The sequence below is a fragment of the Ahaetulla prasina genome, chromosome 1 (genome assembly GCF_028640845.1).
Source record: "Ahaetulla prasina isolate Xishuangbanna chromosome 1, ASM2864084v1, whole genome shotgun sequence".
Classification (NCBI taxonomy): Eukaryota; Metazoa; Chordata; class Lepidosauria; order Squamata; family Colubridae; genus Ahaetulla; species Ahaetulla prasina.
In genome coordinates this window covers 369386900-369414186 of record NC_080539.1, presented here as the reverse complement: position 1 = coordinate 369414186, position 27287 = coordinate 369386900, and the positions used below count along the sequence as shown (strand labels likewise).

At 46.3% G+C, this 27287-nt stretch overlaps 1 protein-coding gene across 1 annotated transcript in view; it reads right to left on the bottom strand.

Annotated features, from left to right (window-relative positions):
- Nucleotides 1–3895: 3895 nt before the first annotated feature.
- MIER2 (MIER family member 2) overlaps nucleotides 3896–27287 on the bottom strand; it is a 100475-nt gene continuing 77083 nt past the window's right edge. The window contains exons 10-13 of the mRNA XM_058163564.1: nucleotides 19999–20093; nucleotides 14036–14139; nucleotides 12374–12510; nucleotides 3896–8814 (exon numbers count right to left, since the gene is read on the bottom strand). Of these exons, the coding sequence (XP_058019547.1) occupies nucleotides 8348–8814; nucleotides 12374–12510; nucleotides 14036–14139; nucleotides 19999–20093 (803 nt within the window). The 3' untranslated portion in view covers nucleotides 3896–8347. The remainder of the gene's footprint in view (nucleotides 8815–12373; nucleotides 12511–14035; nucleotides 14140–19998; nucleotides 20094–27287) is intronic.

Below are 27287 nucleotides of genomic sequence, written 5' to 3'. Positions count from 1 at the left end.
ATGTTCTTTCTGCGCCAACTCAGTAAGCTCAAACTGCCCAAGGAGCTGCTGATCCAATTCTACAGAGGAATTATTGAGTCTGTCATTTGCACCTCTATAACTGTCTGGTTCGGTTCTGCAACCCAACAAGAAAAACACAGACTTCAGAGGATAATTAGAACTGCAGAAAAAATAATTGCTACCAACCTGCCTTCCATTGAGGACCTGTATACTGCACGAATCAAGAAGAGGGCCGTGAAAATATTTACAGACCCCTCGCATCCTGGACATAAACTGTTTCAACTACTACCCTCAAAATGACGCTATAGAGCACTGCACACCAGAACAACTAGACACAAGAACAGTTTTTTCCCGAAGGCCATCACTCTGCTAAACAAATAATTCCCTCAACACTGTCAAACTATTTACTGAATCTGCACTACTATTAATCTTCTCATAGTTCCCATCCCCAATCTCTTTCCACTTATGACTGTATGACTATAACTTGTTGCTGGCAATCCTTATGATTTATATTGATATACTGACCATCAATTGTGTTGTAAATGTTGTACCTTGATGAAGGTATCTTTTCTTTTATGTACACTGAGAGCATATGCACCAAGACAAATTCCTTGTGTGTCCAATCACACTTGGCCAATAAAAAAATTCTATTGCCGGTTGTGGCGCATATTTTGAGAGACAGGGAGCCGCAGCAGAGGGGTGAAAAAGCCACATGCAGCTCGAGCCGCAAGTTGCTGACTCCTGATCTAAGCCTTTAGGTTTTCCACTGACCCTCCCAAAGTGCCTTTAGTTTTGGTTTCTTCGCTACTCATTTCCTTACATACATCGTTGCCCCTGTAATTTGGATTCAGGATTTGAAAATACAGGGAGACCTCGATTTATAGCAGTTCACTTAGTGACCGTTCCAAGTTACGGCGCTGAAAAAAGTGACTTGTGACCCTTTTTCATTCTTTTGACCATTGCAGCATCCCCAAGGTCACGTGATTTATATATGCTTGACAACTGACTCACATATATGACCATTGCACTGTCCCGGGATCACGTGATCCCCTTTTGCGGCCTTCGGACAAGCAAAAGATTCTTTGGGGAAGCCAGATTCACTTAATGACTGTGCTACTAATTTAACAACTGCAGTGATCCGTCGAACATAAAACAGGGCGAAGCTCACAAAGTTTCTCGCTTAGCCACATAGATGTCGGGCTCAATTTTGGTTGTAAGTTGAGGACTACCTGCACTACATCATAGAGAGAGCGCCCATAACCAAATATTAGGTCTGCAGAATGCGAATGTATGGATTTAAAATTCCGGGAAGGCCAGACTTTGGTTGAATTTATTAAAAACTATCAAACAGTAAGCGCTTTCAAACTTCGTTTCATGGGATGGTGTTGAAGAGATGGACGGGCCATCTGAGAGTGAATGAGCAGGGGGTGAGCTGCATGACCTCAAAGAACCCTTTCGAAGATACAGCAGCTATGATGCATTCTGTGAGAGATGTTGGCCAGACAGCAATCAGTTGGTGAAAATGCACCGGTACCATGTATGTGGCATCTTGCTCAATAGTAGTACCTGTGAGAGGGATCTTGGAGTCCTAGTGGATAACCATTTAGATATGAGCCAGCAGTGTGCAGCAGCTGCTAAAAAAGCCAACACAGTTCTGGGCTGCATAAACAGAGGGATAGAATCAAGATCACGTGAAGTGTTAGTGCCACTTTATAATGCCTTGCTAAGGCCACACTTGGAATATTGCATTCAGTTTTGGTCGCCACGATGTAAAAAAGATGCTGAGACTCTAGAAAGAGTGCAGAGAAGAGCAACAAAGATGATGAGGGGACTGGAGGCTAAAACATATGAAGAACGGTTGCAGGAACTGGGTATGTCTAGTTTAATGAAAAGAAGGACTAGGGGAGACATGATAGCAGTGTTCCAATATCTCAGGGGCTGCCACAAAGAGGGAGTCGGGCTGTTCTCCAAAGCACCTGAGGGTAGAACAAGAAGCAATGGGTGGAAACTAATCAAGGAGAGAAGCAACTTAGAACTAAGGAGACATTTCCTGACAGTGAGAACAATTAATAAGTGGAACGACTTGCCTGCAGAAGTTGTGAATGCTCCAACACTGGAAATTTTTAAGAAAATGTTGGATAACCATCTGTCTGAGATGGTGTAGGGTTTCCAGCCTGGGCAGGGGGTTGGACTAGAAGGCCTCCAAGGTCCCTTCCAACTCTGTTGTTATATATATAAAACAGTTCGTCCCGCTTCCCTCAAAGGTGATGTGTGGGGCTGTGGAGATTAGTAACCCAAAAGTTTTTTTCAAACTCGGTTACTTGAAGATGGGTGGACTTCAACTCCCAGAATTCCCCAGCCCAGTTTGAAACCCCACCCCCCAAAAGACCCACTGTACAGGTAGTCCTCAACTTACAACAGTTCACTTATTGACCGAAGTTACAAGGCTGCTGAAAAAAGTGACATGATCATTTTTCACACTTACAACCGTTGCCGAGTGTCTGTATGGTCACGTAATCAAAATTCAGAGAGTTAGAAACTGAGTCTCATTTAGGATGGTTGCAAGGGTCCCGACTTACAACAGTTCGTTTGGCAGCTGTTCCGATGGCACTGAAAAAAAAGGGACTTACGACCGTCTTTCACAGTTATGACCATTTGCAGCATCATACGATCAAAATTCAGACGCTTGACAACTGCTTCATATTTATAGACGGTTGCAATGTCCCGGGATCACGTGATCCCCTGTTGCGACCTCCTGACAAACAAAAGTCAATGGGAAAGACAGATTCATTTAACGGCCGTGTCACTAACTTAAGAACTTCAGCGATTCGCTGAGCAACTGTGGCAAGAGTGGTGGTTAAGACGGAGCAAAGCTCGCTGGACGACTATCTTGGACAAAATTTTGGATTCAAGGGTGGTCGTGAAGTCGAGGACTACCTATATATGAACTCTTCCGGTGAGGCAGCCAAGCTGTCCCAGTGATAGGTAAAGGTAAAGGTTCCCCTTGCACATACGTGCTAGTCGTTCCTGACTCTAGGGGGCGGTGCTCATCTCCGTTTCAAAGCCGAAGAGCCAGCGCTGCCCGAAGAAGTCTCCGTGGTCATGTAGCCGGCATGACTCAACGCCAAAGGCGCACGGAACGCTGTTACCTTCCCACCAAAGGTGGTCCCTGTTTTTCTACTTGCATTTTTGACATGCTTTCGAAACTGCTAGGTTGGCAGAAGCTGGGACAAGTCACGGGAGCTCACCCCGTTCTGCGGCACTTGGGATTCGAACCGCTGAACTGCCGACCTTTCGATCGACAAGCTCAGCGTCTTAGCCCCTGAGCCACCGCGTCCCCCTTAGTGATAGGCACCTTAATGCCAAAAAAAAAAGAAAAAAAAAGGCAAAATAAATAAATAAATAAGAACTAGAATATTGAGAAGTAAGGCAAGAAGGCAAAAGGGCAGAGGACAAATCAGGAAAGGGAAAGGGGACCAGAAAGAAAGTGAGATATAGATATAGATATATATTTATTTTTATATATATATATATATATTTTAAAAAAAGACACAAGTCTCCCATTTGGTTTTTCTTCCCCTCCACAAACTTATGCTTTTAATTAAATAAATAAATGAAGGGTATTCAAGGCAATATCACTTCACAGTGGAAAACTCTCCGCGGCTTCAGCAGTGGGTGGGTTGGGGGGGAGAGATGGGGCAGGGAGAGTGGCAACCAGGAAATAGGATGAAAAGAAAACAAAACAAAACAAGGCAACGAAGATAAATGAACACTTCGTAACAAAATAAATGAATAAAGATTTTCTTCTTTTGAGGAACAACCTTCCCTCCCCCCCCCATCCCATCCCTCCCCTCCCCAATTAGCACGGTAGTCCTTAAAAAAATCCCCAATGTAAACAAACTTGGAAAATTCGTAGTATAAATAAGACATTTTCAAATATTAAAACAGAAGGAATGAAATAGGGCCATTACAAAGGAAGCGAGGGGACAAGATGTTCAAAGGATTCATCGGAGCAAAATATTTATATTTATATTTATATTTATATATATATATATATATATTCTTTTGAGAAAGGGCATTATGAACAAAGGGGATTGTACGGATTGATGGCTGCTTCCATTAAATCAAGTGTTTCTTAACTTTGGCAACTTTTAAGATAGGTGGACTTCAACTCCCAGCATTCCCCAGCCAGATTTGCTGGCTGGGGAATTCTGGGAGTTGTAGTCCCACACTTCAAAGTAGCCAGAGTTGAGAGGCGCTGGATTAATGGCGTTTGATTGGGGTAGGGGGAATACATCCATCAAGAAGGGCCCAAACATGTATGGCCCAAGACCCTTCTCAAAAATACAGCGAAGGGCAAAGGTCACACAAGAGCTTCCTGTTGCCAATTGCAACTTTCTGCCAACAGGGGAAATCCGCCGGCAGAACCTCTGCCCCCTATTGGTTGAACCTAGGAATGCAGCAAGAGAAGAAAAGCATTCTGGACATTGGTCTAAAAAGGGGGAATGTGGAACTCTTTTGGGTGACCTGAGAAATCATGTACCAATACATTGTTTTGTCCTGGGTGGGTTTACACGTGATCCTGTGGAACGTTTCAGAAAGCATTGGACATGCCAAGAAATCAAGTTACCATATTTTTCAGAGTATAAGATGTTCCAAAGTATAAGACGCTCCCTAGCGTTTGGGGAGGAAAACAAGGGGGGGAAAAAATCTGCCTCTGCCTCCCAGCAATTCGCCTCCTTGCAGCAAACAGCCTGTTTCAGCTTCGTCACAGCCTGATCAGCACAAGCAGCTGATTGTCAGTTAGATCGGACTCCCGACGATCAGCTGTTTCAGGCTGCAGGGATTGCCATAGCTTATTGCCATTTCCACGCACCCCATTTTTGGCCTCCGTATCCCATTTTTGGCCTCCTCGCACCCCATTTTCCACCCATTTTGATTCCCGCCGCCCAGAACGGGCGGAAAATGGGGGTGGAGTCTGAAAACGGGAGGCGGAGGCTGAAAATGGGGTGCGCAGAAGCGGCAATAAGCTATGGCAATCCTTGCAGCCTGAAACAGCTGATCGCCGGGAGGCCGATCCAACCGACAATCAGCTGCTTGTGCTAAATAGGCTGTGCTGAAGCTGAAGCTGAAATGGGCTGTTTGCTGTAAGGAGGCAAATTGCTGGGAGGTAGAGGCCAAAGGATGGGGGCCGGTGGGGCTACATTCGGTGTATAAGACGCACCCCAATTTTCAGCCTCTTTTGGGGAGGAAAAAAAGTGTGTCTTATACTCTGAAAAAGACGGTATTATGCTCCTCAAAAGGACAGACCCAGCCCCGTGCAAAGGAATGGACAGGCATGCTCAAAACGGGGTGTGGAGGGGGGCGGCGGCGGGGGCTTTTCGCCTTACGGTATCCAGAGCAATGATTGAACACGTGAAGCCCCATGGAAGAAATGTTAACCCTGAGAGTTGAAGATTGACCGGTCTGGGGCGACATAGCGGGTGACGAAATCCAGAATCCCAGAATAATCAAGGATTAAAATGAGGAAGAGAAAGGCGGGCGGGCGGGGGGGGGGAGAGTGAGAAGGAAGAAAAGAATATAGATCGTTAGAAAAAGGAGTGGAATTCTTGTTTTGCTGCAAATGCTATGATAAAACTCATCAGAAACCAGGTCTTTTTTTGGGGGTGGGTGGGTGGGTGTGGGTTCACTGAATCCAGAGGAGCACTGAATGCGAAGAACAGGAAGAGGGGAAAAAAAAATTCTCGGACAGTCCTAAAAGGGGTTTCATCCCCGCTAAGCTGCAAGGAAACCCTTAATTGCAGGACATCAAATTCTCAGCTCAACCAACCAAGCATCGCTGCTTGATTCGCTCTGTCCACCACCCAGCGCTGGTCCCTAAAAGCAGATCCAGCCCATCTTGTCATCACTGCTTCATTTTGGAATTCATTTCCTTCCCTGTGACCTGGCGCCTGGTTTCTGCAAGCTCTCTGTTTTCCAGAGAGGCTCTCCAAGGTCTGTGATGGGAGAGGCATGAGAGAACCATTGACCTTCCCCTTCAAAAGAAGCTGGGGAGGATGAAGGACGATTAACTCTGTGACTGGATCCAGAACGATTAAAAAAATAAAATAAAAACTTTTGGCTTTCCCTCCTGCACCCATTTTCGCTTCCACCAAAATATCCAGGGCAGAAACAGCCCACAAACCGGCGGTGAAATCCTCTGAAGTCTGCTACGGGTTCGGTGAATCTGCTACGGGTTCGGTGAATCTGCTACCGACAGCGAGGGGGCAGGGGAATCCGCTTTGCCACGCGATTTAGATTAACTAGAAAGCAGGAAATCCGACGATTCTAGCTAATATAAATCGCTCGTCACAGCTGATCGTCGGAAATACTGATTCGCCCAAACTGGTAGCGTTTTTTTACTACTGGTTCACCCGAACCGGTCCGAACTGGAAGCACTTCACCCCTGCCACAAACGATGGAGTAATTGGATGGAAGCAAGGTAGGGGATTACGGGATAAGGTGGTGTCCTCATTTCCTGTTCATTTCCATTTTTACGTGTTCTAAGGCTCCAGTTATATAAAATTGGGAAGAACGCAAAGCTTGGGCTGTCTCTTATCTCGTTGAATCGGGAGGGGAGTTGGGGTGGGGGTGGGGATGTTCTCTTTTAAGAGTATAAATGCAATACCCCCTCTTCGGGACTTCACGGTTTAAAAATTTTTTAAAAGGAAAGGATCTGAAATGCAATCTAAGAACAGCGTGGAGAAGGGAGCTGGAAGTATGGCACTGTCTTTGTCCTTGCTAATCCTGCCAACGTTTCGGAGCGGTCAAAACAACCAAGCTTGGAAGGGTGGGAGGGTGGAGAGAGAACTCTCCGTGCTCCCCTTCCCTCTCTTACTCCTCTCCGCACTCCCCTCACCCACCCTCCAAGTCTCAGTTTGGCACACCGAAGAAGCAGCAGTGCTAGAACTGCTGCGAATGGAGTAGTAGGTTGTGAAAAATATCTCTCTCTAGCAAAAATAAAAGACAATAAAATCGGAGGGTGGGGTTCTCCGCCAAAAAACTTTCCCTTGCCTGAAATCACTCTGCTAAACGTGGAATGTATGCTTTTTTTGGGGTGTGTGTGAAGGGGGATGGGCAAGGACAAAAGGGGGGGGCACTTAATACCAACCAAAGATGCTGCTAGGCCAAATTCCTCTTTTTTCCAATCCATACTCTTTTGTCTCCCTACTTGCACGGATTCTTCACTAAATGTGACTTTTATCAGAAGTGGGGGAAAAAAAAAAAACACACTTTGTAAGCAATTCCTGTAGGGCAATGTTCCTGAACGAGGGCAACTTTAAGACGGGTGGACTTCAACTCCCAGAATTCCTCAGCCGGCATGGCTGTCTGGGGGAATTCTGGGACTTGAAGTCCACAAAATGCCAGCTTGGGAATTCTGGGAGTTGAAGTTGCCAGGGTTGAGAAACATGAGGATCGGAGAGACGTGCCCCCTCCCTTCTGGACTGTTTTCTGCCCCAAAACTGCATCTGACTTTGAGGAAGCTATCCCCTCACCAGATAGAGGTCACAGGGAGGAGAAAACACGACCCAACAGGGTTTCCACTCGTTCTAACAACACAGGGTGCAATCACAAAATTTGGCAACAAGTCGTCCCGCATACGCACGTGCGCCTGTGTGCATGTGTAGCAATGCACTCGGACGCTCTCACCCACCCGCATCGAATTAGGTGTACGGAAAAGACCTGAACTAGGAGAGGTACCAATTCTGTCATTGATGAAACTTAAAATTCAGGCATTCTCTACCCTATTTTGCTCCGGTGATTAGGGACCCGATGCATTTTTACGTCTAGTTCCCGCGCTCCAGGAAACCTTGCATTCCATTCCCGTCCAGCCCCCTCCCTCTTCAAAGTGCTCACAGCCGGCCAGCCTCCCTCCCTCCCTGCAGAGTGTCCGTTCTGGGGCCGAAGCGCCTTCCCCTGGCAATCTGGGGGGTTTGGCTGAGCGTGGAGACGGCGGGTGGGGCTGGGGTGGGGGAAGACTCGGTCTGTCCCGCATGGCTTTGAGGGGGGGGGGTCCCCGTCCATGATGACCCCATGGGGGCCACAGTTCCCTTCGGCCAGCTCCTGCGATAGCTGCACAGGAGATAGTGACGGAGGTGTTTGGTTTTGCCGGAGAGACACTGGAACTGCCAGGGGTAGGGCTGGCTGGCGGGGAACCGGTGTTCCTCGGATTTCGGAAGGGGAGGAGCAGCAGGTTTGTCACCGAGGACCAGGAAAAGATAATCATCGAGCCAAGATTTCCGGTCTCTTGTCTCCCCCAGAATCCGAGTCAGCTCCTGGCCTGCAAAGGATCTCTTGATGGCCGCTGTCACTGAGACACTGAGTCTGAATGGGCCACGGGCGCCGGACAGGGTTGTTGAGTGGTCAGAAGGCTATCGACTTCTCCAAGACCCAGGAGGCTGAAATCGGGGACAGCTAAGGACACTTGCGCAGGAGCCTCCAACGTCTCTGGAACTCCCTCCAGTCCCGCGTGGCTGGAAATTAAAGGTAACCTTTCTGTGACGCTCTCGGGGAGTGGGGTGAAGTCCATGGTAATCGCTTCTCCCGAGCACCGCAAGGGCTCCTCCTGCTTGTCCGTTGCAGCCATCTGATAGAATCCGGCTTCGGAGGGATTTGGTGGGTGCTGAAGGTACATTGGGACACGGCTGGCGGGGGGCACCTCCTCGGGGGGGTCGAAGGAACAGTTTGTTTCTGAAGGCGTGCTGCACTCGTAGCCGTGCCCGGATTCGCTGGTGCTGCCGAGGCTGCAGGCTGCGCTTTCAATGCTCAATGGCTCTGCAGGGGATTGGGGGTGTAAGGAGGGGGGGGGAAAAATCCCAATTCATTCAGTACCACTTGCATTTCATAAACTGCCCTAAGCTTTTTCGGTCTGGTAGCTAAGCAATATAGATATGGCACTGGGCCAGGTTATCTGCGGGACCACATTAACAGTCCTTTGGGTCGGAGGGGGAGAACACAATCCTTGTCCCTTTCCCTTAAATGGCTCAACAGTAGTAACTGTGAGAGGACTCTTGGACTCCTGGTAGACAATCATTTAAATATGAGCCAGCAGCGTGTTGCAGCAGCCCAAAAAGCCAATACAGTCCTAGGTTGCATAAACAGAGGGATAGAATCAAGATCACGTGAAATGTTGATACCACTTTATAATGCTTTGGTAAGGCCACACTTGGAATGTTTCATCCAGGTTTGGTCGCCACGATGTAAAAAAGATGTGGAGACTCTAGAAAGAGTGCAGAGAAGAGCAACGAAGATGATTAGGGGACTGGAGGCTAAAACATTTGAAGAACAGTTGAAAGAACTGGGCATGGCTAATGTAGTGAAAAGGACTGGGGTGACATGATAGCATGATTGCTTGAGGAGGGTCTCCGTGCACGTGCGCATGCTCCCAGCTCCACCACAGCCAGCCAGGGGATCACGAGAGGAAGAGGTAGAGGAGGGTTGCCCAAAGGGAAGCCTCCGCTGTGGCTGGCAATCGTTCCTCAGCCAGCCTGGATTTCCAAAAATATCCAAAAAAGAAATAAAAGAGATGAGGGGTGGGGCCAACCAGTGATGGGACAGGGAGCCACAGCAGAGGGCCCAAAGAGCCGCATGCGGCTCTGGAGCCATAGGTTGCCTACACACATTCTAGTCCAACACCCTGCTTAGGCAGGAAACCCTACACCACTTCAGTCAAATGGTTATCCAACATCTTCTTAAAAACTTCCAGTGTTGGAGCATTCACAACTTAAGTTGTTCCACTTATTGATTGTTCTGTCAGGAAATTTCTCCTTAGTTCTAGGTTGGTTCTCTCCTTGATTAGTTTCCACTCATTGTTTCTTGTCCTGCCCTCAGGTGCTTTGGAGAATAGCTTGACTCCCTCTTCTTTGGGGCAGTCCCTGAGATATCGGAACACTGCTATCATGTCTCCCCTAGTCCTTCTTTTCATTAAACTAGGCCTACCCAGTTCCTGCAACCGTTCTTCATATGTTTTCTAGCCTCCAGTCCCCTAATCACCTTTGTTGCTCTTCTCTGCACTCTTTCTAGAGTCTCAACATCTTTTTTACATCATGGTGACCAAGACTGAATGCAATATTCCAAGTGTGGCCTTACCAAGGCATTATAAAGTGGCACTAACACTTCATGTGATCTTGAGTCTATCCCTCTGTTTATGCAGCCTAGAACTGTGTTGGCTTTTTTGTAGGTGCTGCACACGGTTGGCTCATATCTAAATGGTTGTCCACCAGGACTCCAAGATCCCCCTCACAGTTACTACTATTGAGCAAGGTACCACATATACTGTACCTGTGCATTTTGTTTTTCTTGCCTAAATGTACAAGCTTACTTTTTTCACCATTGAATTTCATTTTGTTAGAGAGCGCCCAATGTTCAATTCTATCAAGATCCTTCCATATCTTAAGCTTATCTTCCGTAGTGTTGGCTATTTCTGCCAGCTTAATGAGAGCTAAATAGCTTGAAATAGATCTATACTAGTCTTCCTTTGTTTCTTTGTTGGTAAAAACATAAATTTAACATAGAAATGCATCAAGTTTGTAATGTTGGTATCTGGTTAAATAGAATTTAATTGTTATAATTGATATATTTTGGATATAAGTTATAATTTTAATAATGTTATCTGACAGATGTAAGGTAAATTGAAGAAATATTAATATTAACAATGTTATTTGATTTATGTAAGTGATATTAAAGATATGAGAAGATAGAATATTGTTTACTTTTGGAGATTGGATAAAAATTTAAGAATTTAAGTTGGAAATATGAATTATATTTGGGACACTGTTTAAGGAAGAAAGGTATATTATAGAAGAATTTCTGATGAATACTGGAAGATGGAATATCGTTTTGGTCTTGATCGATGAAGATTGGATATATATTTGGTCTTAATTGATGAAGATATTTTATTGATGAACTGGAAATACTAACTTAATTGGAAGATTCTGAAGTTTTTAGGAGTGGAATGGACTGATATATAATGGACTGGAAGAAGAATGTATTTTTTTGTTTTTGGAAGGGGAGTTAAGGTCTTAGAGAGAGGAGTGACTATGGATTTGACTTATGTTGTATTTTAATTTATGATTGTTAATTTTATACCCTGTACTTTGTTCTGGGAAGTCTCGGGGGGTGGGAGGGGGGGGGGGGGGGGAAGATGAAGGATCAATGTAAAGGAATGATTGAAGATATGTAATTAAGAAATAGAAATAATTTGAAATGAAAGCGGGGCTGCTCAGCTGCCATTTCAGAAGGGAATGAAGAGGAGAGGAGGAGTGAAGGAAGAAAGTAGGTAGGAAGAGAGAGGTAGAAAAGGGGAAAGGAGAGGAAGAAGAAAGGGGAAAGAGAGAGGGTTAGAAAGGGTGGAAGAGAAGAGTAGGGAAAGAGGAGAGGACGTAGAAAAGCGAAGGAGAGGAAGGATGAAGAAAGTAGAAGAAAGTAGAGAAGGGAGGAGGAAAGGTTTGTTAAGGAAGGAAGTGGTAGCTGGGCAGGTCCGAATAAGTAACAAATGAAAGTTAATGATTAATGTTGAATAAGAGACTGTATATTGAATAGGTTGTTGGAAAATGAAAATAAAACTTTTTACCAGAAAAAAAAAAGTTTTTTCTTCTTCTTCTCGAGGTCTAGGAGCTAGTGTGGAATTTATCTAAATCCACGCAGGGTTTCTGTTCCTAGGACACAAGCGATCCTACCTCTCTTTCTTTTGATGCACCCACATGCTGTTGTGGGCCACCAGCGGCCAGCAAGGCTGGCAGTAGATTCGGACAGTGAGGAGGTTGGGGGAGGAACCTGGGCCAGTCCTGGAGTCTGGGGAAGGCTCTGATGAGGGCTCTGCGTCGGAGGCAGAGAGGGAGCCAGGGCCATATGACAGTTATCAGCTACCTTCATAGTCAGGCATCAGTGAGGCAGATGAACAGCTGGAGCCTGTTCCCAGTGTGCGCATACGCAGAGTTGCCAGACGAAGGGAAGAGCTAAAGAACAAGGGTCAACTTGGGAGTAAGGCCACAGGTGGATGATGAATGGCCCCTTCCAGAGGGAATAAAAGAGGAGCAAACTGGGAGGGGAAGACTATTAGTTTGCTTAATTGGTCCGTGACTCCTTGCCAAGTTTTGAAGATACCGGCCTGGCAGCTCTCCAAGCCAGGTAAGGTCTGTGACTGTACATTCTCCCTTGAAAGACTTTGCTGGATGTGAATGAGAGGAATTCACAGTCATTTAATAAAAAGGGGTTCTTGTCAGGACAAGGAGTCTGCTTCATGCTCTTGGGAAGCCTAGATCAGAACACACGCAGGACTAACCACCCCGGTTTACTGGGATCGAGAAGACGTGCCAATCTTGTAAAAACGTACCTGCGGTCTCCATTGTTAAATGATCCGGGTTGAAGCAGGAGTCCAGGCAGCCAGCGGCTGACGCAATGGGCGGAGAGCTTCGCGCGCGGCTGGCGCTTTCCACTTCCCCGCCATCTAAAAAGTTATCCACGTAATCCCTACAGAGTTGGAGGGACGGAAGAAGACAAAAGACGGGGAAACATGTAGGTGGTTTTTCCATACGAACCAAGCAGTCTTCAGGTAGTTCTCGACTTATGACCACAACTGACCCCCCCCCATTTCTGTTGTTAAATGAGACATCGATGAAGCGAGCTTTGCCCCATTTTACGACCTTTCTTGCTATAAAGTTGTTAAGTGAATCAACGCAGTTAATAAGTTAATAACATGGTGGTTAAGTAAATTTGGCTTCCCCGTTGACTTTGCTTGACGGAAGGTCATAAGAAAGGGATCGCGTAACCTTGGGACACAACGACCGTCATAAATATGACCCAGCTGCCAAGCATCTGAATTTAGATCACATTATCGTGCATCTGCTGCAAAGGTCGTAATTGTATAAAACGGTCATTAAGTCACTTTTTTCAGTGCCGTTGTAGACTTTGAACGGTCACTAAATGAAGTGTCGTAAGTCGAGGACTACCTGTAGTTTTCAGAGTCTTCCACACTCTGCAATCGTACGAGGCTTTGTAGGATTAAACCAAAGATTAAAAATTTCCATCTATGGTAGACCTGGCCATTTGATGGCACCCCCCCCCCCCACTCTTTGCCTTTTGGCTGTCTCTGTCCAGCATGAGCTCAATTGGAAATTAGAAACCAAATGCAAATAGCAATAAGCGCTTAGACTTATATGCCGCTTCCCAGTGCTATACAGCCCTCTCTGAGTGGCTTGCGGAGTCAGCATCTGGCCCCCAACAATCCCGAGTGCTCAGTTTACTGACATCGGAAGGATGGAAGGCTGAGTCTACCTTGAGCTGGTGAGGATCAAACTCCTGGCAGTGGGCAGAGTCAGCCTGCAATATTGCATTCTCCGTCTGTCCTTTTTTCCTTCCTTCCTTTCCTCCCTCCCTCCCTTCCTTTTCTTTCCTCCTCCCTTCCTTTCCTCTGTCCTTTCCTTTCTTTCTTTCTTCCCTCCCTCCTTCCCTCCCTTTCTTCCCTCCCTCCTTCCCTTTCTTCCTTTCCTCCCTCTCTCCTTCCTTTCCTCCCTCCCTTCCTTTCTTCCCTTCTCCCTCCCTCCCTTTCTTTCTTCCTTTCCTCCCTCTCTCCTTTCTTCCTTTCCTCCCTGTCCTTCCTTCCTTTCCTCCCTCCCTCCCTTCCTTCCTCCTTCCTTTCCTCCCTCTCTTCTTTCCCTCCTCCCTCCCTCCCTTTCTTCCTTTCTTCCCTCCCTCCCTTCCTTTCTTCCCTTCTCCCTCCCTCCCTTCCATTTAGTAACTTCAAAAAGGTCACTAAACGGATGGTTGTAAGTCAAGGACTACCTGTACTCTACCAGATTCTGACTTTACCAAAGGTGTGTGTGTTAATTTCCAGCTTTCAGCTGCCCATGTGCAGATTTCTGGACTCAAGCCACCTAAGGATTAGGGTCAAAAGCTCTGGGCGCAATTCCGTGGGGATTCATGCTTCGCCATCAATGGCCAGTGACACCAAACATTACTCTCTGGCCAGCAAGCGGCTTCAGGAGGTAGGACGTACTTCTTCCTTCCAAACCGCGTCTGTTGAGTGAAGTAGTCGTACCGCTCCGATTTCTTCCATATGTAATAGTATTCCACGCATTCACCCACCGACCTGGTCCGGACCTACAATAACAGGAAGAAGGGTGAAGAGGTGACGAGGCCTCTTTCTCCTGTATCTCCTTCCGCCCAGGAAACACTTTCAGACCCAGCTGAGGACAATCAGTCCTGGTTAGATCCCAGGTTTCGTAGACAAGAGAGGCGGGAACAACAGAAGCAGGGGTGAGGCAGGCCTAGAAAGTGCTGAGTCACAGAGCCACACCCCACAGGGTACAAAAGCAGGATGGGCTGCTATACTGCTTCGTGACGAACAAATCCAGCTGCCTGGAGAGAACTTGAGCTGAAGTGCTGTTTATTCCTGACTTCCTGGTTGACACGCCAGCATCAAGAAAGATAACAGAAAAACCTTGGCAGACGCTCGCTGGGTTGCTGCCAGAGCTGATGGCTGCAGTGGACTCAATTGCCGGCTAATTGAGTCATTTCTTGACCCTCCCGGACTCAGGTGGGGGGACAGAACAAAAATGATATAGGGCAGTGATGGCGAACCTTTTTTTCCTCGGGTGCCGAAAGCGCGCGTGCACATGCCGACACCCATAATGCAATGCCCCACGCAGGCCCCGCTCCCTGTGCATGTGCGCACAACCCCTCCGCACTCCCCCACGCCTTATGCATGCGCGTATAAGCCGTGCTCCCCCTGCGCATGACCCCTGCAGGGGGAGCTAGCAGGCCTCCCTGAAGTCTCCCGGAACCAAAAATGTATTGTGTCTCGTCCAATCTCACCACCACAGCCGGGGTCTGCTTATCTGCTTCCGAACGCTGAAGAATGTCCTAGCATGCCTCCCGGCCCCAGCCCTGGCTCCATGCCCAGACAGGCTGAGGAGGGGGCATCTCCCGGCCCCTGCCCTGGCTCCATGCCCAGACAGGCTGAAGAAGAGCAAGTATCTTCAGCCCCCAGCTCTGGCTCCATGCCCAGGCAAACGGAGCAACTAGACCCCTCCCCCTCCTCCACAGCATGTGAGCCTGAGGAAGGTTTATTACCAACAGCTGCCGATTGGAGTGACCCTCGCTTCAGAAGAATTGATAGGCGGCGTCAGAAGGAAGGGAGGGGCAGGCCTGGATAAGTGCTGAGTCATGGAGCCACACCCCATGGCCTATATAAAGGATCTGCTTTCTGGCAGTCTCTGAGTCAGGCAAAGTCTAAACATATCTTGCTGAAGTCACTTTCTGGTCTCCTGCCTGCCCTGAGGACTTTGCTAGGACTTTGGCAGAGCTGCAGAGGCACACCTGATTCGGATTTCCCTGACCCGGCCATCAGCGGAGGAGTGGGACACGACAAAATGGGGGTTGGGGGGGCACTGCATCCCCCAACCCCCTGCGCGCAACCCACCCACCCTCTGCACCTGCGTCTCCTGGCAAAGACCTGAAAATCATCTGGCTGGTGGGAGCCTCGCAGGAATGTGTGGTAGAGCTGACCTGGGCGTTGGCTCGCGTGCCCGCAGAGATGGCTCTGCGTGCCACCTGTGGTACACCTGTCACCTGTGGCACACATGCCATAAGTTCACCATCACGGGTACAGGGTCTCCTGCTTGAGCAGGGGGTTGGACTAGAAGACCTCCAAGGTCCCTTCCAACTCTATTCTGACTGAAGAATACCGGCCTTCCTGGGACCTGCTAGGAATGGGAAACAGATCCCAGGATCCTTTAAAAGAGGGCTCTCCAACCTTGGCAACTTTAAGCCTGGCGGACTTCAACTCCCAGAAGCTGGCTGGGGAATTCTGGGAGTTGAAGTCCGCCAGGCTTAAAGTTGCCAAGGTTGGAGACCTCTTGTTGTGACCCAGGTTCCTGGACCCGGACTCCTGGACTCGGATGATTCAGAAAGTGAGGGAGAAGACCTGGCAAGCCCTGCTTCTCTTGAGCCCTTTCCCTCCCTGGCACCCACTCAAAGGGAGGAGGAGGGGCCGGCAAGGCCTGATTCTCTGGAGCCTTCTTCTGATTTGGCAACGCCCCAAGAACAGTTTTGGAGTGATGCAAGGCTGCGCAGGCGTGACCGGCGCGCGCAGCAGAAGCAGCGTTGGGATAAAGCCAAGTCATAATTGTCATGCAGTGACATCTGCAGAGACTATAAATAGGAGGCGGGACTTCCTGGTTTTTTTGTCTTGGACAAAGCAATGAATTTGCGCAGGCAAACTGTATCAATGGAGGGAAGAATATATTCGTGAGTAATTTTGGCCTTATCTATAATTTCCTCGTTATCTCCAGAAACTTGGCAGGCCCGTGGGTAGACGTGGCCAGGACATATATCTATGTAAATAAAAGGAGAAAAGGAGGCCTCTGACTGACTCTTTGCTGGGAGTATTGGGGGGAGGGAAACAGAACACCTCTGCTTTAAAATGTACTTTCTCTTCATACCACGCAGGTATGGAGATCCTCCTGAAGCCTTGATAAGGTACAAGGATCAGTATAAGGAGGTGAGTCTTTGAAAGGCTTGTGGTGACCTGGTTGATGACTATCCCAACTTCTGACTGTATCAGGCAGGCTCCGTTACGGTCGTACGTCAAGGGCTACCTGTATTCTAATTTGGCGTTCTGTTATATGGTTTGTCCTCGGGCTTACTACTGCAATGAAGCCCAAATTTTCCCTTGCTAAGAGAGACAGCCGTTAAGTGAGTTTTGGCCCACTTTACGGCTTTTCTTTGCCAAAGTGGTTACGGGAATCCCTGCTGTTGTGAAGTTAGCGACACGGTCGTCAGAAGGTCGCAAAAGGGGATCACGTGACCCCGGGACACGGCAACCGTCATAAATACAAGCCAGCTGTCAAACATCTGAATTTGGATCACAGGGCCATGGGGATGCTGCAATGGTCGTAAGTGCGAAAAACGATCGTAAGTCACTTTTTTTCAGTGCTGTTGCAACTTCAGTCATTAAACAAATGGCTGTAAATTGAGGACTACCAATATAAGGTTTAATATTTTAATGTCCACCGTCTTGACAAGTAGTCAGCATGCAAATTACCACAATCGATAAACAATAAATGAATAGCAGCAGCCGTGGTTTGTTAAATCAGGTTTAGCGTGAGCTGCTATAGCCACGAAAACCACTTTGGAAGCCTCTGGGGCTAAAGAACAGAACAGGACAGATTGAGATAAATGAATGTGGTTTTTAAAAAAAAAATCTGCAATACTTATAATCCACCCCAATCCTGAAGGGTGTTCAGCGATACACAACAATAAAAGGCTTTACCATCAAACCCAAAAATTAAATAAAGAGGATAAACTCAATTCACTCATTACCTCTAGTGGCCAAATGTTTCCTTTAACAATATAGCCTGGGTTTAGAATGGGGACTTCAGGACTTCAGGGATCACTAAATTCATAATTTTAAATCCCGTGGACCACTAATATGATCTGCCTAATGACCGGTTGGGTGGGCGTGGCTAGGTGGTCATGTGGCTGGGTGGGCTTGGCCAACTTGATGTCACTCATGTCGAGGGGCACCTCGCTGTCCTCAATTCACCCCTCTCTTTCCCAGCCACTCCTTGCCTGCCTGCCTGGGCTCCTTAGGGTCCCAACAGGAAGCAGTTTTTGGAGCTAAGCAGCCACCACGAGAAAGAGTTGGCAAAACAGCTCAGTTCAAATTGGATCTAGCTGAAAAGGAGGCTCAGCAGAAGCACCTCACTGAGGACTAGGAGGATAGGTTTTCCAAGCAGAGAGAAGACCTGCTGAAGTGCAAGGCCAGATACTGGCATCTGGAGGCTCAGTGGGCTGAGATGGTCGCCAGTTCCAGGCCATGATGCAGTCCACTGGAACGAGGCTCTCCGGCTCTTCGCCACCAGCAGCGCTTCCCTCCAGCCTTCACCCAAAGCCCAGCACCAGGAGGCTGAAGCAGACCCCAAGTTGGAATTTCTGCCCCCTCCGACCCACACAAAAAGATCCCAAAGGGGGAGACTCTGTGCAGTAACACAAATGTTCACTGCACATATCCGTCCCAGGGACGATAGTTTGAGGACTCCTGATTTAGTGCAATATAAAAAATGCAAATAATTTTTCTGCGGACCTCCAAAATTTTCTCACGGACCACCAATGGTCCATGGACCACCGGTTCGTGACCGCTGGTTTAGAAGATAAATAAGGCAGGGTCTACATATAAGTAGGGCGGCACGATAGCTCAGCAGTTAAGACGCTGGGCTTATCAGCTGGAAAGCCGACAGTCCAGGTTTGAGACCCGAGTGCTGCACAATGGGGTGAGCTCCCATTTTTCATCCCAGCCCCTGCCAACCTAGCCATTCGAAATCATGCAAATGCGAGTAGATAAATAGGTACCACTTCGGTGAGAAAGGTAACAGCGTAGTCCTCGACTTACAGCCATTAGATTGTGATGTCTCTCTGCGTCATATATGTGAGTATATGTATAATGGTTGACTTTTGCGAGCTGAATGCAACGAAATTTCATTTTAATGTATGCCGATTAGTGTACATTTAAAGTGACAATATGGTTTCTGTTTCTGTTCTAGGAATAGGAGGGAAGGATGGCAGGTAGGAAACCCCCCTCCCCATTTTCCTCCCATTCACCAAAAAGCCTCCCGCGAGCCTCCCAAAAAGAGGGAAAAAGCAAAGCACCTGGCCGCGGAACTGCCAGCTTTGGGGAAGCCCAACAAGCAGAAGCTGTGCCCAGAAAGAGAAGGGCAAAAGTGGTATTTGCGCTGCCCCAAGGGGCCAGCGGGCTGGAGCTGCAGCCAGACAGTTGCCCCCCTCGTGCTGGCCACGCCCATCCCCCCCAGGGTTATTTTCGGGGGGGGGAATATTAGGCCCACCCCCCAAACTTAGGGTTGGGCTTATTATTGGGGTGGGTCGTTTTTTCAGAGAAACACGGTAGCAGTTCAAAAGCATGAAAATGCGAGTAGATAAATAGGTACCACTTCGGTGGGAAGTTAAACAGTGCTCTGTGACGTCACGACCATGGACATGTCTGCGCACGGTGCTAGCTCAATGGCCTTGAAACAGAGATGAGCATCACCCCTAGAGTTGGCTATGACTAGTGGAGTAAAATCCACAGGGACCTCCGTGACTGCCTGGGGGATTCTGGGAGTTGAAGGCCACAGGTCTTAAACTTGCCAAGATTGAGCATCCTTGGTCTAAATTGTCATCATGATGCCTAAACTTGCCAGGCTATGCAAGAAGGTAACAAGGCAGAGGTGGGTCTCAGCAGGTTCAACTGGTTCTGACCAGTTCTGGAGAACCGGTAGCGGAAATTTTGAGTCGTTCGGAGAACCGGTAGTAAAAATTCTGACTGGCCCTGCCTCCGTCTATTCTCTGCCTCCCGAGTCCCAGATGATCAGGAGGAAATGGGGATTTTGCAGTAACCTTTCGCTGGAGTGGGGTGGGAATGGAAATTTTACAGTATCCTTCCCCTGGAGTGGGAATGGAGATTTTACAGTATCTTTCCCCTGGAGTGGGAATGGAACAGTATCCTTCCCCCGCCACGCTCACCAAGCCATACCCACAGAACCGGTAGTAAAATTTTTTGAAACCCACCACTGTAACAAGGGGTAAGAAGCAGGAGTGGATTTCACATTTTGTTCACCCCGCCCGCCCGCTCTCTTTGCACACACCTTTCATGCATGTGCTCGGCTTTTTTGCACATGCTTTTTGTTCGCATGCTTACGGCCGACCTCAAAACGTGCCTAAACAGGACGGCATAGCACCACGGTGGGTAGGCGTGGGGCGGGCCGAGCCGCGATCTCCGCTACCGGTTTGCTTGAACCGGTCTGAACCAGCTGAATTACCACCTCTGGTAAGAAGGGAAGTCAGACTCCTGCAACCTCGCCTTTTCCTCTCTTGCCTTTGCAACGGAGCCATGATCCTGCTTAGGATTCGCGGAGAAGCTACAGGTACCTGGCTGGTTTTGAAAGTGGGTGACTTTAAAATTACCTTGTTGGCTTGAATAAGGTGGAAGTTTTTTCCATGCACCCGGAATCCATGTTCAAAGTTCCTGCATTCTTCTTCGCTCCAGGCACAGAGCTCATCTGTAAGGGGGAGAGAAGCAATCAGGAACAGAATGTCAGCCCTTCAAAGTAGGCCGGACTAGAAATACGAGAATTCGACTTTATTGCTATAGGTCACGGGTCTCCAACCTTGGCAACTTTAAGCTTGGAGGACTTCAACTCCCAGAATTCCCCAGCTAGCAAAGCAAAGCTGGTTGGGGAATTCTGGGAGTTGAAGTCCTCCAAGTTTAAAGTTGCCAAGGTTGGAGACCCCTGCAATAGGTTATAAGAGCAGAATCTTAAAAGCCATAAAAAAGAATCAAAGTAGGACAAACAAGCTTTTTTTCCTCTTATTTTCTTGTCCTAAAGTCACATTTTACTGACAGTAGATGCAGTCTGTCTCTATGGTCATCTTCGTACAGGTAGTTCTCGACTTACAACAGTGTTTTTTTAAAGTGACTGTTCAAAGTTACAACGGCACTGATAAAAGTGACTTATGGCCATTGTTCAAACAACTGTTGCAGGATCCCCCAGGGTCACGTGATCAAAATTCAGATGCTTGGCAAGTGACTCATATTTATGATGGTTGCAGTGCCCCGGGGTCATGTGATTCTCCCCTTTTGCGACCTTCTGACAAGCAAAGTCAATGGGGAAGCCAGACTCTCATCAGAACGACGTGATTCACTTAACAGCTTCAGTGATTCACTTAACAACTGGGGCCAGAAAGGTGATCAAATGGGGGCAAAACGTGACTTAACAACTGTCTCTCTTAGCAAAAGAAATTTTGGGTTTAACTGTGGCCCACAAGAAAGAAAGAAAGAAAGAAAGAAAGAAAGAAAGAAAGAAAGAAAGAAAGAAAGAAAGAAAGAAAGAAAGAAAGAAAGAAAGAAAGAAAGAAAGAGAGGAAGAAAGAAAAAAAGAAAGAAAGGAGGAAGGGAGGAAGGAAGGAAAGAGGGAGGGAGCGTGGAAGGAAGGAAAGAAAGAAAAAGTAAGGAAGGAAGTAAGGAAGAAAGAAAGTAAGTAACTAAGTAGAAGGAAGGAAGGATATACATATACATATACATGTTTTCTGAGGTTTTCGTGGGTGGTCTTTGGTTATTCGGGTTTTCTCCCACGTAAAATTGGAAGTGTCTTGGTGACGTTTCGACGAAGTCTCATTCGTCATCTTCAGGCTTCAGCTTCGTGCTTCTTGCTCCCAGAAGCACAAAGCTGAAGCCTGAAGATGACGAATGAGACTTCGTCGAAACGTCGCCAAGATATTTCCAATTTTACGCGGGAGAAAACCCGAATAACCAAAGACCTACATACACACACACACACACACACACACACACACATATACACACACATATACACACACACACACATACACCAACCCGCTCACAGCAATACTCCCCACCTCCCCACCAGTATTTATAGAGACGGCAGCTCCAACCATGCTTTGCTCACACAAGCACGAATCTGAATGCACCAGCCTGAAGATGATGAGTGAGACCTCATCGAAACGTCGCCAAGATACTCTCGACCTTACACGGGAAAAGACCCGAATATGCCAAGACTTACATACATATACATACACACACACACACACACATCTATCTATCTATCTTAGGTAGGTAGGTAGATATAGATTGAAAGATAAGATAGATAGATGATAGATAGATATCCTCTATAAAGAAAAAAGATTTTTCCTAAACTTTTAGAAATTAGAGTCCTCCATGCAGGTTTTTTTTTTTTAAACTGTTCAATAATTGAGGCAGATTTTTTTTTTTTTTTTTAAAAGGAGAAATATGCTTCAATCCCCGAGCCCTGACAGGTATTTTCATCTGGTCTTGCCGGATCGTTCTGCAATGAGATCTTGACTTTATTGGAAGTGACTGCATTTAATTGTTGCATCGATCGCTGATCCACGATTCTTCCTTTCAAGGCAGGAGACGCAGGACTGCCTTGGAAACGCTCTGTTCTTGGACTTTCGCACAAAGCGCACGAGCCACGCAGGAGCTGCTTAGCGAGATCTACTGAGAGGGAGAGGAGAGGGCACAAGAATTCTAGCAACCGGATTGCAGCTAGTCCTCGACTTACGACAAGCCCCAAATGTCTGTTGTTAAGCGGGACGTTTGTTTAGCTTTGCCCCATTTTACAACTTTTCTTGCCACAGCGGTTAAGTGAATCACTACGGGCTGTTAAGTTAGTAACACGGTCGTTCAGCGAATCCGGCTTCCCCACTGACTTTGCTTGTCAGAAGGTCACAAAAGGAGGAACCACGTGACCCCAGGACACTGCAGCCGTCGTAAATACGAGCCGGTTGCCAAGGATTCTGAATTTTTGATCAGGTGATCATGGGGAGGCTGTAATGGTTGGAAATGTGAAAATCGGTCATAAATCGTGCTTTTCAATACCGTTGTATCTTTTTATTTTTTTTAAAGTTTTATTTTTACAATCATATCAAATAATTCATCCAATGTACAGTTATATACAATTAGTCGGGCTTGCCCAGTCACCACCACCCTTTTTAACACTCTTCCCTCTTCTACCTTCTTCTACTTTCCAGACCTTCCTCTCCTTCTCTTATCTACATCCTCTCCTCCCTCCACCCTACACCTTCCTTCTCCCTCTTCTACTCCTCTTCCTTCCTCTTCTCCTCTTTCCTACCTCCTACTCTCTCTTTTCTCCCTCCCCACCATTCTAAAATGGTAACTGGGCAGACCCGACCCTACATTAATTATATTTATACATCTTCAATAATCCCTGTACATTAACCATCACTCCATCTCTACCCTCAAACCCCCCCCCAGTTCCCCTCCCCCTTACCCCCCACCCTGACTTCCCAGAACAAAATGTGGGGTGTCAAAACTAACAATCATAATCCAAAATAATTCCTAAATTATAATCTCTAGTCACTCCACACTTAATCACACTCTCAATTCCCCTCTCCTTCAGAAATATATCTAATACAAAATATTTCCTAAATTTACTCATATGCTATTCGATATTTTTTTATCTGATACTTATTTTGAATATAAATACCGTTGTATCTTTCAACGTTCACAAAATGAACTGTTTCAAGTGCATGTAGTCCTCGACTTACAATAGTTTGCTTAGTGACCGTTTAAAGTTACCCGGGCACTAAAAAAAAAGTGACTTATAACCATGTTTCACACTTACGACCGTTACAGCATCCCCACTGTCATGTGAATTACATTCGGATGCTTGACAACTGACTTTGACAACGTTTATGACAGTTGCAGTGTCCCGGGATCACGTGATCCCCTTTTGCGACCTTCTGACCAGCGATGTTAATCGGGGAAGCCAGATTCACTTAACAACCGTCTTACTAATTTAACAACTGCAGTGATTCACTTAACAAATGTGGCAAGAAAAGTCGTAAAATGGGGGGGCAAAACTCACTTAATAAATTTCTCATTTAGCAACATAAATTTTGGGCACAATTGCGGTTGTAAGTTGGGGACTACCTGTATTTACCCTTTACCACAAATAAGCCGCGCGCACATTAGGTTACTGAGAATTATTTCTACTTCTAACTGCCTTCCTCAGTGGCCTGTCTACTTTAATAACAACTGTCAGCTGTAACAGACAGGCTGGCCTCGACTTAAAACCGTTCGTTTAGTGACCGTTCAAAGTACTTGCCCCTTTAAATCTGTATGTTTTTTATTGAGAATTGATTATATGGAAACTGTTAGGCATATGTTACCTAGAGGCAGAGGAAGATGATAAGAGGGGATTGTTCCTGTGATCTCAGGACACTCCCAGGTAAGATGGATATGTCTATGTGGGTGCAAGGCAACTTTAAGAAAGGTTTAGATAGCTGACCTCTGATTTAAAAATACGCTAGAAATATCAGATTGCCTTTGAATAATTATTATTATTCAGTATTATATCAAGTATTATTTTATGTAATGGGGGGTTGGGAAATGAAAAGATTTGGATGAGGTTAATTGGATTAGAAGGGAAAATTTTACTCTATGTTTGGTTTATGTATAACAAAACCTTGTGATTGACCCGGGAAGCCGGGGGGGGGGTGGTGGTGGTGAAGGGAGGAGGGAAGGGGGTTTTGTAGAGGGGGGGAAGGGGGAAAATGTTTTTGTTTCTTAAAACTTTTTCAATAAAAAAAATACGATAGAAAAGCTGAGATTTGTGATGTTTTGGGGAAACTAAGAGAATCATCTTAAATATGAAATTGAAACTGAAATGATATATAAGAGAAAATTAAATATGGGGACTAGACTCGATTTAAATTTAGGTTTTAAAAAAGGGGGGATGGAACAAATTTTTTGAAAGACATGTGCAAATAATAATAATTTTTTAAGAGGGGAAACGAAATATATTAGATGTAATACAATGGGTGTGTGTGTGTGAAATCTGAACTATGTTTAATGATGTACCTGTCTGATATTCTGTTCAAAAATGATTTTTTATCTTTTTTTTAAAAAAATAAAATAAATAAAACACTTTTTACCAAAAAAAACCAAAAAAAGTTACAGCTCACGTGAGTGCATTTGATGATGGTTTTGCCGAAGCCCGGCAGTTACGTCCAGTTTTCCGCAACACCAGCCCACAGTGAACCATGAGTTCACTTAAGAACCGTTGCAAAAAAAAAGGGAGTAAAATCAAGTTGGTTATGTGATCAACCCGGCTTAGAGAGGTCACAAGCTATGACTGTAACAGACAGGCTCCATGGTGGTCGTAAGTTAAGGACTACTTGTAAAATAGGCCACAGAAGGGAGAAATGCTACTGCTTTGTGCGCTAGTCTTCCTCTCCCTATTCTCAAGGTCTTCATATGCTGACTCTGTAAACTGCTTAGAGGGGGCTGCAAAGCACTGTGAAGTGGTATACTGTAGCGGCCAAAATTGTGGAAACCTTTTGGGAAAAGTGTATTTTTGAGATTGGATGGCTAATAACATCACTTTTTTTGGGGAGTTTCAAGATAATCCTATTCCACTGCTGGAATGGCAGACCTTTTAACCCAATTGAAAAATCTATGGAGCCGACTAAAGAAATATGTTAGTCAGAAGTGACCCAGCAATAAATCCCAGTTAATAGAAGCCATCATTCAATCTTGGTTTCACACTATAACAGCTGCAGGACTAAAAGACTTGGTTCACTCCATGGGAAGACATTGTAAGGCCGTAATTCATGCTAAAGGTTACCCAACTAAGTATTAACTGACATTTTTGTATCTCTCGTTTTTTCTACGGTGATAAATTTTTGTATATCTCGTTTTTTCTACGTGTTTCACTTTTCTTCTTCATACTGTAATTGCTATTCTAATAGCAAGTCCTTCATAAAAGATATTGCATTACATTCTTGATTAAATCATCTTTCCATTGATATATAATTTTATGGTACTACTCCCCAAAAAAGTTTTTAGTTTTTAGAAAATACCAAAAGGTTTCCACAATTTTGGCCACTACTGTGTAAGTCTTATTGCTATGTCTATTAAGGGACTGGAGACTTAAACAATGAATGATTTCTGGAATTGGGAATTTTAGTGCAGTCAAAAAAGGAGAACTAGGGGGTGGCATGGTAGCAAATGTTCCAAAGTTTGAGGGGTTGCCAGAAAGAAGAGGGAGTCAAGCTATTCTCCAAAGCACCTGAAGGCAGGACAAGAAGCAACGGATGGAAACTAATCAAGGAGAGAAGCAACCTAGAACTAAGGAGAAATTTCCTGACAGAACAATTCATCAGCAGAACAACTTGCCTCCAGAAGTTGTGGGTGCTCCAACACAGGAGGATTTTAAGAAGAGATTGGACAAGCATTGGTCTGAAATGGTATAGGATTTCCTGCTTGAGCAGGGGGTTGGACTAGAAGACCTCCAAGGTCCCTTCCAACTCTGTTATTCTGTCATATAGAAGCTGGAAGAGGAAATTTAACCTCCATCGTCAGACGTAGACGATGATTTAGAGGCTCTAAATCTAAAACAAAGCATGGCTTGATAATGTAGCCAATATTCTCCATCTTAATCCATCTTAATCCAAATCATTCTGGTTTGGATGATGTCTCAGAGGTAAGTGTAATAAGGCTCGGTGAGGTGTTCAAACCCTCCCTTAATTAATTCTTTATTAACTCTTGTCCACCTGGACATTGGGATTGACGGGCTCTGTGCTGCCAATGCTTTCAACCACGTCTTGGGCAGGCTGGGTCTTTCGTTAATCCAGCAGCCCTTCTTTTCACATTAAGGGCTGAGATTAAACTGGAGACCCAGGTTTAAAACTCTGCTCAGGGGTGAAATTGATCCATGGCTAACCTTTACCTTTAATCAAATTTTTTCTCTTTTCTTTTTTCAATTCCGACCCCCCTCCCCTCCCTTTCCTTTCTATTCTTTTCCTTTTAAAGAAATACAGGTAGTTCTCTATTTAACAACAGTTCATTAAATGACCGTTCAAAGTTACGTCACTGAAAAAAAGTGACTGATGTTCTTTTTTCACACATGTGTAATCATTGCAATATCCCCGTGGGTCAAGTGATCAAAATTCAGACGCTTGAAAACTGGCTCATATTTATGACGGTTGCAGCGTCCCGGGGTCAGGTGACCCCCCCCCCCGGCCTTCTGACAAGCAAAGACAATTGTCGTGTCCCACTCCTCCGCTGACGGCCGGGTCAGGGAAATCCGAATCAGGCGTGCCTCTGCAGCTCTGCCAAAGTCCTAGCAAAGTCCTCAGGGCAGGCAGGAGACCAGAAAGTGACTTCAGCAAGATATGTTTAGACTTTGCCTGACTCAGAGAATGCCAGAAAGCAGGTCCTTTATATAGGCCATGGGGTGTGGCTCCATGACTCAGCACTTATCCAGGCCTGCCCCTCCCTTCCTTCTGTTGCCTCCGCCTATCAAGTCTTCTGAAGCGAGGGTCACTCCAGTCTGCAGCTGTTGGCAATTGACCTCCCTCAGGCTCACATGCTGTGGAGGAGGGGGAGGGGTCTAGTTGCTCCGTTTGCCTGGGCATGGAGCCAGAGCTGGGGGCTGGAGGTATTTCCTCCTCTTCAGCCTGTCTGGGCATGGAGCCAGGGCTGGGGGCTGGAGGCATACTAGGACATTCCTCCGTGTTCGGAAGCAGATAAGAAGGCCCCGGCTGAGGTGAGATTGGACGAGACACAACAACAATGAGGAAGCCGGTTTCACTTAACAACTATGTGACTAACTTAACGACTGCAGTGATTCGCTTAACAACTATGGCAAGAAAGGTTGTAAAATGGGGGAGGGCTCACTTAACCAATGTCT